Source organism: Alosa pseudoharengus, unplaced genomic scaffold (assembly GCF_046254945.1).
Source record: "Alosa pseudoharengus isolate Yale_2024_CS ecotype anadromous, Long Island Sound unplaced genomic scaffold, YU_APseudo_1.1 YU_APseudo_1.1_scf_7, whole genome shotgun sequence".
Lineage (NCBI taxonomy): Eukaryota > Metazoa > Chordata > Actinopteri > Clupeiformes > Clupeidae > Alosa > Alosa pseudoharengus.
Window position 1 is genome coordinate 21514648 of NW_027468859.1, and position 14319 is coordinate 21528966.

General features: G+C 41.4%; 2 protein-coding genes across 2 annotated transcripts; one reads left to right on the top strand and one right to left on the bottom strand.

The window, feature by feature from the left end:
• Positions 1-330: 330 nt before the first annotated feature.
• On the top strand, positions 331-2830 carry nfkbiaa (nuclear factor of kappa light polypeptide gene enhancer in B-cells inhibitor, alpha a). The gene is made up of 6 exons (XM_076272542.1): positions 331-622; positions 1105-1210; positions 1350-1560; positions 1722-1810; positions 1918-2157; positions 2460-2830. Exons 1-6 carry the CDS (start codon positions 384-386, stop codon positions 2505-2507), a joined length of 933 nt encoding a protein of 310 aa, XP_076128657.1. The 5' UTR covers positions 331-383; the 3' UTR covers positions 2508-2830.
• Positions 2831-4348: 1518 nt separating this feature from the next.
• On the bottom strand, positions 4349-12243 carry psma6b (proteasome 20S subunit alpha 6b). Its single transcript, XM_076272545.1, has 7 exons — positions 12079-12243; positions 11311-11405; positions 11127-11208; positions 10829-10984; positions 5185-5363; positions 4890-4984; positions 4349-4522 (listed from the first exon to the last, which is right to left on the bottom strand). The coding sequence occupies exons 1-7, from the start codon at positions 12152-12154 to the stop codon at positions 4465-4467; spliced, it is 741 nt and encodes a 246-aa protein (XP_076128660.1). The 5' UTR covers positions 12155-12243; the 3' UTR covers positions 4349-4464.
• Between the last annotated feature and the right edge of the window lie 2076 nt (positions 12244-14319).

Below are 14319 nucleotides of genomic sequence, written 5' to 3' on the forward strand. Positions count from 1 at the left end.
GATGCATCATTGAGTAATGCCATTCACGTCAATGGGCTGAACACCACTCATTTCACCTGGAAATACGATGGGTCTGTGATTCTATGTTACCCGTACTTTCATTCATAGTCTATAGTTTTCATTCATACCAAGTCTGTGACTTTGCCGCACAGAAGCAGGCATATTATAGAAGTAGGCCTAATAGGAAACTACGGGTTTTTCAGTCTTACTATGAGGAGTCATTTATGGGGAATTTTCCCACAAAAGCCCGTTCTATGAGTTTCCCTATGCGGAAATCCCCATCAGTCTCCTCCCATGCTGGGTAGGCCTACATTAATATGGTGCACCTCCCCGTCGGCTCACAGACTGCAGAGCTCTTGAGTTGACAGCAGACAGTAGTCGCAATGGATATCTACAGAATAGACAACAGCAACCCAATGGATTATGATCTGGATGAAATGGACTCAAAACATAGGAAAATGTTCCCGTGCCAAGATGAGCGCGTCGACAGTGGATTGGACTCATTTAAATCGGGCGAATACGCACTTCTTCAGGAGGAATTTCAGAATTTAAATATGGCTGAAACAAGAACAGAATTTTCTTGTGAACCCTGGAAACAGCAAATAACAGAAGACGGTGACACGTAAGTTATTAAAACTCTTTTAAAAGTAGACTAATGAATAAATAGTTACTGCTCTGCATACAAACACTTGCAAGTGGACGAATGCATGCGTAAGGTATTGCAATAATCAACATAACAATTTCAATAGAGCTCTGCAAAGTAATGCATAAGCTTTTATTTTCTTTGTTTAAATTGTAATATGCCAAAGTATAACCTGCAAGAATGGTGGTAAACAAATGATAGTAAGACCACACAGAATTTGGCACGGTGTCAATCTCTGGTGGCGCTAGAGAGACAATCCACTCATACAGGAAAGTCCCTGGCGCTCAGCCAGGAACTGATAAAGCATCAGTCGTGTCAAGCCACAACTGGTGGAAATAACCAGAAAAAGTCCATTATTGCGAAACGCTTCAATGCTCATGCGTACTCTTTGTTACACCACTTCCTTTCTAAAAGTATTTTTGAAACGCGGGACTTTAACGAACGCCTCTGCTTCTCAACAGGTTCCTCCACCTCGCCATTATTCACGAAGCAGAAGACCAAGCCATTCAAATTATCAAACAATGTCACAAGGACCCATTCCTGAACATACAGAACAGCCAAAGACAGGTACTTAATGAACACTTGATGAAGCCATAATAAACAAATTGCAAAAAAAAAAAAAAAAAATCGTGTAAGATTTTAGATACAGTTAGAAATAACAATGGGATCCAATGCCAAAAAATCTAACTTATTTTTTCCCCCTCAGACACCCCTTCATCTTGCTGTGATAACAGAACAACATAAGCTGGTTGAGTGTCTCTTGAAAGCCGGCTGTGATTCGCGGTTAGTGGACCACAGTGGAAATACAGCTCTACACATAGCCTGCAAGAAGGGATCCATGACTTCTTTCAGCCTTCTCACACAAGTGCCACCTGCTATCCACTTGCGCTCCATCCTCAACTTCCCAAACTATAATGGTAAGCAGCTTTCTGCACCTGTACACCATTTCATTGTCTTCATCCACCTTTAACATGGCATCAGAAGTGTGTTCACTTTCTGGTCTTCAGTTTCTTGTCCTTGAACGTGAAACTGTTCAGAGGAAATGATCTGATTATGATATCCTTCATATTTTTAACAGGACACAACTGCCTCCACCTGGCCTCAATCCACGGGTTCCTCTCAATGGTTGAAGTCCTCATTCAGTTAGGAGCAGATATTAACTCCAAAGTAAGTGAAGTGATCATATCTTTTTTCTTTAGTGACCTCCAAACAGATCTGACATCCGTAAACACTGGTTTAGATTAAGGGACTAACCAACTTTTGTTTCCTTACAGGAACAGTGCAGTGGCCGAACGGCGCTTCATCTCGCTGTGGACCTCCAGAACCTCTCGCTTGTGCATCAGCTGATTGTTCTGGGAGCCGATGTCAACAGCCTGACATACGGGGGATTCACACCATACCACCTGACGTATGGCCGACAAAATGGCGAGATCCGACAGCAGCTGTACGACAGGACGGCACAGGACCTCAGAGAACTGCCAAGCGAATCTGAGAATGAAGAGTCTGAGGATGAAGTAAGTTCTTTTGGTTCCTCACACTTGCTTCTTACACTATAGAACCAACTTTAGATAGATAGATAGATAGATAGATACTTTATTGATCCCCAGGGGAAATTCAAGGTCTCAGTAGCATACAGACAATACACACACATTCACTAACAGCAGAAAATGTAATTAAAAGTATATAATATAAAAACACAACTTTGTTGGGTGTCAGTAGTTTTTACAGATCTAGTGATCCATGTGATCCTGTGAAGAGGATCATTTCTATCCACCAAATGCCCAGTTCTAATCTAGCGACTTACCTGTTTCCACAGATGTACGATGACATTCTTTTTGGAGGAAAGTTGTCTCCAACTCACTGAGGACTTCATCGGTAACTCAGCTTGGCTTTCCACAAACTTCCATAGGACCAAGACCGCACAGACCAAGACCAAAATGAAGCTTCCTAACTGACCCAAGTGTCTGGGAGAAAAAGTGCACAAGGCCTCAAGAACCTCAAATCTACACTCCGCAGAACTATGTTAATTGTGTAAATATCTGGGAATAGCTGTTAAATATTGTAAATACAGAGAGCACTATTTTTTTTACCTGTACATATCAATTTATGTAACACTATTGTAAACTATAATTTTGTACTATATGTATATGGTGATAAATTAAACAAGACAAGTGCATACAATTTAAATGATGATAATTTGTGGATTTTTGTTAAAGAGAAAGACTACAAAAAAAACGTTCAACTGTATGTGAAAACAAAAGTTAACATGCAACCCCCAAATCACAAACGTGTTTACTGCCAGGTTTCAACTTATTTAAATTCATCTTGGTCATGTGAAATACAAAAGGGAAGACAAAGACCATTTACAACAAACAAAATGTAAATATATTCATAAATATAAATCATATTTGCATAACGCACATAGGTGTTTCTTTTGTAGTAAATTGTCTTGCTGTACCCCTAATCTCCCACTCAGAATGCAAGACCCTTCATCCTGTGTCTGAGCAATGACGTGTAAGCAGAAACTCTCATGTCCTTGCTGGCAGACATGACTAATCACTATTTTATTCCTTTGAACGCAGCACTCCCTCAGTGTGTGGAGATAGGCTCATCAGCTGACTCATCTAAAATTCCCCTATGGCTAAATAATTATTTTAAGAATTTCCCGAAATACGCAAGGACATCTTGGACACACATGCTTGTGTTTGCAGAGGAGAATACAACACGTGACACTGTAACATGACAGAAACATACCTTTCTCAACAAAAACCAGGAGTACTGTTAGTTGTAGTGTAGGTTGATTCACAGACAACAGGGACATTTTTACTGAGGGGTGAGGGGTGGAGTGGGTTGTACCAGAGCCCTGTGTCGATACAAATATTTAGCCTACGTCTTTCCTCAGTCCCACAGTCTCCGTAGAGTTATCTTGCGCAAATTCCAAGGGAAACTCCTGAGGGTACAGATATGGGTCATCTCGTGTTTATATTAGACTGGAATTTTAAATTTCCTTAAGAGGGGAAACTCCAAAGTGCTGCTTAGTTCTCCTCTGTGCACGGCGGTTGACAGTTTCGTAAACTAGAATGGCACCGAAGCACACAGAAAAACAGAACTATGTGATCTGGACAGACGTCATCAGTCAGCCCTCTTCAGTCATTCAGTGCATTTTGTAAATGATGGCGTAGAACTTCAGAGGCCTCACGAGTGCACAATGCATAATGTACCTCTTATTTTGCATAATATTGTTTTGATACCAAATTCAAGTCATTCAGACTCAAGAGTGTCTTCAGATGTAAAACCTCCGGTCGCACTGTGACGCAAATGAACACAGATACCACCACAAGTGTCATGTGTCTATTGTAATACTCAGCATATTCATAACTGAGAATTTCCCAGCTTGTTAAACTTGTATGAGCCTAACCCTAAATGGGAACTTAAGAGGTCGTCTGCCAACGAGCCCACTATTTCTACAGAAGAGGACAAGCAGACAGCAGTGTTGTGTCACTGTAAGGCACGCTATAGGGTTTAGTCAACATTTTGTGCTGTGTCTTTGGGGAAATTGGGCTTATGCATGTAAATCTCTGACACAGATAAAGCATGTGAATACAGCGGTTGAGTAAAATGTTGCTTAACTTTTTATAAGAAATGCAATTCAATTGTGGGACACGGCAAAACAACTATAAAATTAAAATGAAAAGGAAAAAAAACTTTTTTTTTCCTCAAAAATGTCTTTAATGGAACGGGGTAAATATACATGAAACAAGGCTTGCACCACTCTGTAACTGGGTCCGACTGGTCTCTCTCTAAATGCCTCCTCCCTCTCTTCAGTCCCTCTCGGACAGGGAAACCAAGTGGGTATCGACTTCTGACTCGGACAGGATCCTAGCCAAAAAAAAAAAAGAGAGAATATGTGACCTGATGTACCTTCAATGTCAACAATCAGATGCCACCAATCCTTATATGTAAAATAATTATTAGGGCCTAATTTAAATTATGGCCAAAGTGTAGTCTAAATCTAATTTAATAACAAGCAAAATCTGTTTGCTAATTTAATAAGTGTCAAAGATCCTAAGCGCCAATATCTTATAGACTAAAACAGTGTAAAAATGCCTTCAGTCCACTTTATGATCTAAATTACGAGTCAACCCCACAGGTCCAGAACCCCAAGCCTGTCCAAAAATAGCTAATATAATGTGGTATGAGTGAACATGAGATATGGACTGGTAAGCATATGTCTGTGTCCATTTACCTGAACTTTGGGTCCGCAGTGGTGATGACTCCTATTTCCAACTCAGAGGGTTTAAAATCAATTGAAAGCACCGTTGACAAACAGGTGATTGCCGTCTGTTATCAAGGGAGAGACAGGTAGAGGGGGAGAAAGACCATCATTAGAAAACCTTGTATAAGAGAATAAGGGGTAGAAAATCCACATTTTCCAGACTTCTAAACTGTACTTCTTTCACTTAATCCTCCAGGACGGGTAATGCAGTATTTGCAATTCAAATCATAGCATGTTAAATAAATATTAATGCTTCAGCACAGACCTCCACAGTTTGCTCAAAGGTCCAGTCTAGTTTCTTCTTCACTTTCTTCTCCAGGAAGCTGGTGGCTTCTGTTTGCTTGACCCCTGCTGCTGTGGCCTTGAACCCACAGTAATAGCCGGCTGGGTCACATTTGTACACTTGTGGACCCAACTCTTCGTCTACACCAATCACAATCATGCCTGAAGAAAAGGATTGCATGATGAACATTATAGAAAATGCTGGATTTTTCTACACAGCATTCAACAACTCTTTGAATGGGGACTTGTTTATAAGTCACATACAACTCAGTTGCAGAGTGGCAAGTGGCAGATTCAAGCCTTATACGCATCCACACACTCGCTAGAGTAGAAGTAAAGAGAATTAATGAGTATTCCCCTCACTTTCATTTAACCATCTCTAGATTCCATTTCCAACCATTCAAATGTACATAAGCACTTTAAATAGACCTCTGAAGTTCGCCTACAAAAAAGCTGCCATCTTTGACATCCGGTATCTGGCGATTTTTCCTATGGGAAAATAACATGGGGATTTTGAATAATCGCACCTGTTAAAGTCTCCTGGGGATGAAAAAGTCTGAAATGCAGACGTTTTCCTGAACACACTTTTGTCCTCTGCCTTCGAGTGGATACTGTGATCTCCGGTAAGTGAAGGCGGCACACTTAGATTTTTGCTACTCCAGAGCTAACTTGCAATGCAATTTGCCATAGGTAGTTAGCTTCAATTAACAACCGGATCTCCTTATATGGGCAAAGATGGCCGTTTTGGATCTTTTTTGTAGGCGAACTTCAGAGGTCTATGGGCATGGATGTGCTTTCAACAGTGTGTTTGAAATCTCAAGTGTGTGAGACATAGGACACGAGTTCGGCGGTGATCTAGGTAGCGGGAAGCTACTTCAAGGAGGAGACTCCGAAATGAGCGAGACCTCTCTGGTGAAGTGAAATGGAGTAAAGCAATCCCATGCAACCAGTGTTAAATTCTGATCTATCTATCTATCTTTTTTTTTTAATTAACTTTGGCCTGACTCAGCCCACTTTGTGCATCTGACTTCACTCTGTCCACGGTGCGCATGCACTGTCAGCAAAATACACTGTCAAACTCGCACCCTTAGGGCGCTATCTTAACAATCTGAGTAAGTATCAAACACAATTTACAATTTACTATTCTATTTTACCGGCGGGATAAATGACTGTTGCGCCCAGGGTGTCAAGAGCGTGCAGATTAGCTTCGGCATGTTAGCATACGCCATTTTAAAGTATGGCGCCACATGGAGCATTTGGAACCAGCTCCGCGCACAAAAGTCTGTGTTGGGCACGAGCTCTCATGCGTGTACATGTTGGTGGGCAGGTGCCTATCCGGCGGCTACAGCCAAACGGGCGACTCCACTCGGACTCCACTTACGTTCCCGAGCAACTTTTTCTTCTTCTTGTTACATGGCAAGCAAGGTATGTGCATTATCGCCACCCTCTGAACTGGAGGACGACTCTCTTTTTACAGAATGTCCAATAAAAATCGACGTTGGTCCATGTGTCATTTCCAGCTTTGGAACTTGGCGCATGGCCAGAGCCGACTGGCGCTGGATCCGAGCCATTCTCTGCCCCAGTGTTCAATATGGCGTTGACTATGAATTGGCCGGATTTACTAGCCTAGCCTCCGGACTTAACCACACTCTCCAGTTATATATAATACCTCCATGGTTGCGCCAGAGGCAAATCTAAAATGGGGTGGTCTGAAGTAGCTACATTACTCATGGGTGTGGTTTGGGCCAGAGTTTCCGCTAGAAAAAAATGGTGCCGGGTGCCGGGTGAATGATCCGCCATTTAACCTTACCAGAGCGGAGCTCAGCCCTATCTAGAGCCGTCTTGTGCTGGTGTGTTTGCACTTTACCGCGCTGGGGCCTGTACTACGAAGGGAGCTTAACCTACCCAGATGTAACCCAGGGTTACTTTGTTAAACCAGGGTTGACAAAACCTGGTTATCTTTAGTGGTGTTAATCGGTACTACGACGCTGATTATGAAGTTGATTTGTTGAGCCGGGGTTAACCTCATTGGAGTTTGTGCGCGTTCACATAAAAGGGGCGGGTTGCAGCGCAAATCACCACTTTCAGTGATGACGCGTTCACCTTATTTTACGGATGAAGAATGCACAATTATTATGACAAGTTATGAGGAATTAAAACCCACTCTACGACAAAAATCAAATACGTCGGCAGTGAACAAAGCAAGGCAAGGCTGTTGGCAACGTATTGCAGATCGGGTAGCCTAAATGCCTAAAAGTAAAGTTTTATTCCCACATGTTCTTCTAATATGTGTTACGGAGGATTAGTAGCTTGCGGAATGTCTGGAATGAGTTGAAATAAATAGCCTATTTTGAGTTCATAGAAAGGCCTACAGATGCAACCCAATTCAGAAGTGGGCATATAGATTACAGTAATAAGGATAATTGAATGTTTAAGTAGCCCCCATTGACTGATTTAGTGTATGCCTAATCCTGTGAACATTTCAGATGCAACACCATTGCCAAACGCACATGGCAGCAGGTGAAAATGAAACACAAACACATTATTCAGAATAGTAGGTTTATATAGTTATAGCTTTCATTAATATTTCTTAATTATGAAAACATGTAGGCCTAGCTTATAGCCTTCACTTGGCCTTTGAACACTACTGTAGGAGAAAAGGCACCAGAGTGTTTTACAGTAGCAGAAGAGTTGGCCATCGCAAATAATATTGGAAGGCCGATTATGGAGGGGGTTGAGGGAGGCATTCGGTCGGATTCTGGTGCTGTGGTAATGTGTAGCCTTTATGTGCAGGGTACAGTAATATGACATTCAATTCAACAAGTTTGTTAATATTGTGATTTTAATTTATTAGGCCTACTGTAGGCTATGTCCGATTTATTTTAGGCTATTCTTGCTCAGATGTTCAGCATACTGTAGGCCTATGTCCGATTTATTTTCGGACATACAGTATTCTTGCATCACCGATGGAATACATTAATGTCCACATCTGACAAAGATAACGAATTCCCTCGGCTGACAATCTATATCTTCATAGAGAATATCGTCCGGCTATATATATTTTCTGGCGGTCTCTCAAACCCATCGCATGCGAAAAGAGTGCCTCACGATTTGCGCTCCAATGTCGTATGGATCATCCAGGTACGCCGACATGTCTCGGGAGAAATTGTTAGTGGAGGGGTGGTACTTATAAAGGGTGTGGTTAACGGAAACCTCGGGTTAACCAAGAACATAACCTGGTCGGAGCAGGTTTGAGATGCAGCGTAAATTGCCATGGCAGCATACCTCGGTTAAAACCTATCCACCTTTCGTAGTACGGGTTAATCGGGAAGTTACGCCACACGTGATCAAGTTACTCTCGAAGTTACCCAGATAAGCCAGTAACCCCGCTTCGTAGTACAGGCCCCTGGTCGGGGAAACAAATAAACAAACTCGTTAGTGGGACGAGTACATAAGTAGGGCTAGTTCTAAGTTGTGTTTTAGTATTATATTTGCATTACTTTAGCTTGGGTTTTGTATTATTACCTAGAAATATGCTAACCATTCATGCTTCAGTTCCAGACAGGTCATCATAATAAGTTATTAAAACCTTCGGGGCTAACGCCTTTCATTTCTGCTGCAGCAGGTTGTGCGCAACAGAGTAGACGGACATAAGATACAGTCTGAGGAGTTGCAGCTTTATTCAGTTACCCACAGTTGAAACTAAACCCTCACAAACTCTGATTTGGTCGCTATACTGTAGCTTATTCCAAGCTGAGCCTAAATGAAAACGATTCAAACTCTCTAGCCACTCACTCGCAATTCACTGACGTCAGGTTCACTTAAAGGAGCCACACATACTGTAGGGCTAGGCTACTGTTATGTTGTTGACTGCCGTACTATTGAGGACTATTATGAGTTCTGTCCATCATTTGGTGGTAGGTAAAATTACTGCAATAAAATTATGCTTATTAAATGCTTTCCCCAAATCACTTTTCACAATTTTTTTTCAAGAGTAATATTATCGGTTATCGTATCGGTATCGGCCACAACAAACCAATAAATATCGGTTATCGTTATCGGCCCTAAAATTCCATATCGGTGCATCTCTAATACACATTCATCTTGCCAGTGGTGAAATGCTCCTTTAAGTGGCAGAATTCCAATGTGCAGCAATTGTTTCAATTGTTATACAAATTAGTGAACCATGTAAACACAGATGTCTGATATCAAATGTAAATGTAAACAGTCAGTCCAAAAAAAACTGGATATAGGCAGAAAATCAGAACTGTACATCAAGCTGCAGCTTATGTTTACATACAAGGTCCTTGATCTGGAATGTATATCCCTAGCTGCAGAAAAGACATACAGTGAGGTGTATTGTTAGGCCTTCCTTAGACATATATTTCTTAGTTGTATCATCCAAGTAAAAAGAAAATTGTTGATAGGTAGGCAATTGTTTTTTTTTTTTACTGCCAGTCGCCAAAAAGAGATAATTTTGAATATTGTGATGGCTCACTACATGCTCCTATCCAGACACATGTAAAGGCATGCAATTTCATGACATTCAAGCAAAGATTCTTCTACATCAATGATTTCTGATTCAAGATTGATTGTGTCTCTTGTCTACAAAGACATGAAGACAGGCCTATGCCTGTTACCATGACCTAAAGAAGTTACGTTTTAGAATTAGCTACATTTAACGTCTTACCAAAAAACACAATATGCACAAAGGCCTACGCATGGCGCTTTATTGCTCTTTCCACTTGTATATTTAAAGGAACCATATGTAAGATTGTGGCCAAAACTGGTACTGCAATCACTTTCAAATTACTGAAGAGTGGTGTATCCCCTCCCCCTCCCCCTCCCCCCTGACTCGAGGTTGCACACGCGGATGGCGAAACACTACTGACTTCGTGATTAGTAGATAGGTGGAGGGTGGCGCATCAGGCCAAAACACAACATGACATGACAAAACACAACATCAACAACAGTTGAGGGCTGCAACTTCACTTTTTAAATGAAAATATCCTGGCTGGACTACTGTTGTCAGTGATATAAGTATTTGAAATGAACATGATTTCTTAATGTCTAGTGACATATCAGGGCCATTTTATGATTAATTGAAATATTTTTCTTACATACGGTTCCTTTAAATTGCTAACATTAAACTTCTAAACTAAGCTGATGTTCAGACATGACTGATGCGTGTTGAATTCACATACCCTACCAGAAGTTTAGTCTCCCAGCTGTTTTCACCCTAAATTTCGCTTCATCGTACGATGACCGAAGGCTAGGCCTACTCAATGAAATTTTAGCTTCACTGGCAACTTGGCTATAAATAGAATGTGTTACTTCTCCACCTGATTTGTATGACACAATTTCTGAACAGCAATCAAATATTCTGATTGGGGATGCTTTCTCTGGTGGTTCTATTTGGATAGTACGTTTTGCAAAGGCACTCTTTTTTTATCAGAACGTGTTATCTTCTCAATTCATCAATTTTGCTCAAGGGCGATCAAAGATGGATATAAAGATAAAAATCGCAATTTGAATCGCAATTTTTGAGTCAGTTGGCAAGCAAACATATTTTTGAGGATGGCCTTACCACCATAAATATTAGCGCAGAGATAGCTCTGAATACTTACAGCAGCCCAGTGGCCTCATTTCAGCATTCTGAGTGTAAACCTGAGAGATGTCTGCAATCCTTTTGCAGAGCATGTCCACTGGAATCTCATAACCGTACTTGTACATCCAGTTGGCCGCCTCGTATCTGGCCCTCTGGACTTGAGATCTGCTGTCAGCTAGAAGAGCAACACAGAAATATTAGCATTTAATGTGAATATTTTGATCCTTCAGATGTACAAGTGAGGTGGTTTGTCAGGAGTTTTGTTTCATGCAAGACTGGTATGAGGTGCTATACAGCACGTGCACAATCTGATTTACCGGTCATCCCTGACATAACACAGCCAATGTTCTCTGTGATTCTGAAGAGGTGAGTAACAGTGGCCGCATCCAGCAGCTTGTCCTGTTAAAGCCACAATAGAGAAGACTCAACATGTCAGACTGTTTTTGGGTTCAGCTAAACAGCTGATGACACAGGTTCCAGGTTTCTGACATGCCGACTTACCGGTACTTTTTTCTGTGTGACCACCACTGCACAGTCTTTCCCTCTGACTGCCACTGATGTGAGTCCACCCTGATTAATAGCCTTGAAAGCATATTCTGAGGACATGGGAAAATAATACTATTAATTAAGTCCAGCTTAAGGCTATAATATATGTTTACATTATAATCAGTAGCAGAAATGTACAAAAAATAAATGTATTTAAAAACAACTAAATACACTTAATGGAAATTGTGTGACAGAATGTCATTCATACACAATGAAAACACTGATCATAGAACCCCGTCCATGGTTAGCTATTATGAATAATGTTAGATAACGGCGCTAACTTATTTTACCTTCATGCGATCATATTAACCTATAACTGCATGATGTACGTAGCACAGGGGTAAATGCTAAGGGTAATATTGTTTTCATGCACAGAGTAGAATGAAGATGTCGCTAAACGACACAAACGTTATCGTTATTGAATAGTTGCTCACTGACTAGGCTATTAGCGGCGGCTAGCACTAAGATAGCTATTAGCCACCTAGTTCCTTGACCGTTATCTTCATTTGTATTAACAATCGTATTTAATAAGTTGAATGAATAAACCAGGCGCTTTGTATAACTTTACCTAGATAACTACAGTTAACACAAGACACTGACTCTGTGAGAAATAACTTAACTAGTCATAACTACTGATGTGACTAGCTAAGCTGCCATGACAAGGCAGATAGCCGGTAGTCTACAGAAATAAACACTTCATGATCAAAGCGATGGCAGTCTTACCAACTTGGTAGAGTCTTCCCTCTGGTGAAAAGATAGTGATATGCCGATCAAACCCCGCACTTGACCCCCGAGACATTTTCTTTGAAAAAGCAAGAGCACAACAATGAAGACACTTTGGAATAAAATTGAAGCTGCAACATGCAGGTCGATTCCGGAAGTAATTTACCAGTTACAGTTTGTACTACCGGGGTCAATCGCCACAGTGTATTGTTACCATGGGTACCAAGGATTGTAGACGTAAAGAAGAGCTTTGGTGACTCGATCTTGTAAAGTATTTTCCTGGAGTGCCCGGTTTATTCACTTAACCAGAGAATGTCTAATAAGGGCTCTGACTTAACTTAGTATATACGATATCCACAATAACCTGTCCTGGAAGTGACATCAACACAGAGGTATTCACAGGCCTACTTCATTTTAAGTGTAGGCCTATGTGATTAACAGAAGCCAAGGCCTCTTATCGTTCTAGGGCAGTATTAGCAAAGATCCTTGATTACTAGCTCCACTTTAACCCTCTCTGGTATTAGCCTACGGAGCTGCATTGCATTTGTTTGTAACTTAAATCAATACAATGCACGCTCACTAAATCGTGTGCTCATATTACTAAACTCCTCAGATTTTATTAGTGACTACTTACAGTCAGACCTCCAAAACATTCAGCTAAAGTCTTGAACTTGAAGAGCTAGGTAAACTGCTGGACATGGGGGCCCATCACTGCCTATGTAGGGGCCCAGGTTAACTGTTAAAGACCGGGCCTTATCCGATATTTTCTGCATGTTCTTTGATTTGTTTCCCCACACACTCAGAACAGATCCATGATGGTAAAAAGGAGAATCATAAATGATCAGACAGTGCTTCCTTTGAGCAAGCACTTTCACAGACGTCAAGTCTACTGTCAGACTCAGTAGAAGACTTATTGGATCATTTTAATTCAAAAATGCCAAATATTAGGGATGACAGTGCTCCTTTACAATTCAAGAAGGTTAAGGACAAACAGAAAGCACCATGGAAAGAAAAATCCAGTTAAGAAGGTCACCGATAGCAAAAGCCACGCCCTCTTAGTTATTGTTGCTATGTCTGTCAAACTCAGACCAGAGTTGACTAGAACTTCAGTGCTGCCAAAACTCTGCTTAAAAATTCTAATCAAGCTTTGTTGGGTGACAAACTAACACCGCGTCCCAACTCCCAACAGGACCCGGGCGAGCTTGTCGAACTATTTCGGTCTATATGGAATTTAACGCTAATGTTCGCTTGCATCGCGTCCGGTAAGGGCAAGGTGTTAGACATGGAGTGAGTGTGATTCACTGATATTATATTAGCTGTGCTAGATAGACTTGCATAGCCTGACGAGCCAGACCCACATCAAGATGTAGGGTCTGGGGACTCATTATTCCCAGTGCTCAGTCAGAGGGGCGGGATAAACGGTTGTCTTTCAAATTCCCTCTGACTGCACGCAATAGGATAGCGCTACAACTCATGAGTCCCATGCGTTTTCCCACCAGCGGAGCTTAGTTGGCTAGTTGTTCAAACTTTTGCCAACTTTAAAAAAGCTTAACTCATGCCACGCTGCCAACAGCAACATCCATCTTCTTTGTTTTCAAGTAGCAGGGAATTCACGCCGAACCGTCGCAACTCTGCCATCATTATGTTAAGCCCGCCTACTGACTCTATTCACGATGTGATTGGCCTCATCGAAGTATCATTTTTCAACTCGCAAGCCAACGGAGAGTTGCTAGACTACCCTGGCCACTAGGGTGCGTCTAGATTTCTAGGCTAAGACTTGCATGTAACAAGGACATTGGGTCATGTCATGTACGGTAATGCAAATAAACGGAAACATAGCATACATTGCAGATCCTCTTCAGCTTTATTCTTTTATGGTGAATAAATGTTACACTACTGCTCAGCCCCATTGGCTCATCTGTGTTCGATGGTCAATTCTGACCGATCGCAAAAGCCACGTAGGCTACCGTTAGTTATTGTTGCTCTGTTCGTCAAACTCAGACCAGAGTTGACTAGAACTTCAATGGTAGCTTTAAGACTGTCTGTTAAAGTTACAGCCCAGGAGGCTCTTTTAGAGAGCCACGGGCCTGATTTCATTTAGAATCCGTCGAAAGACTCCAGTATGACATGGAGCCACATCTATAAAAATTAGAGCTGTCAAAATAACTGATTAATTAAAAATAACGGATTAAAAAAAATAGCGCATATTAATCGATTCCGTATGACCTTTGACCCTGAGCC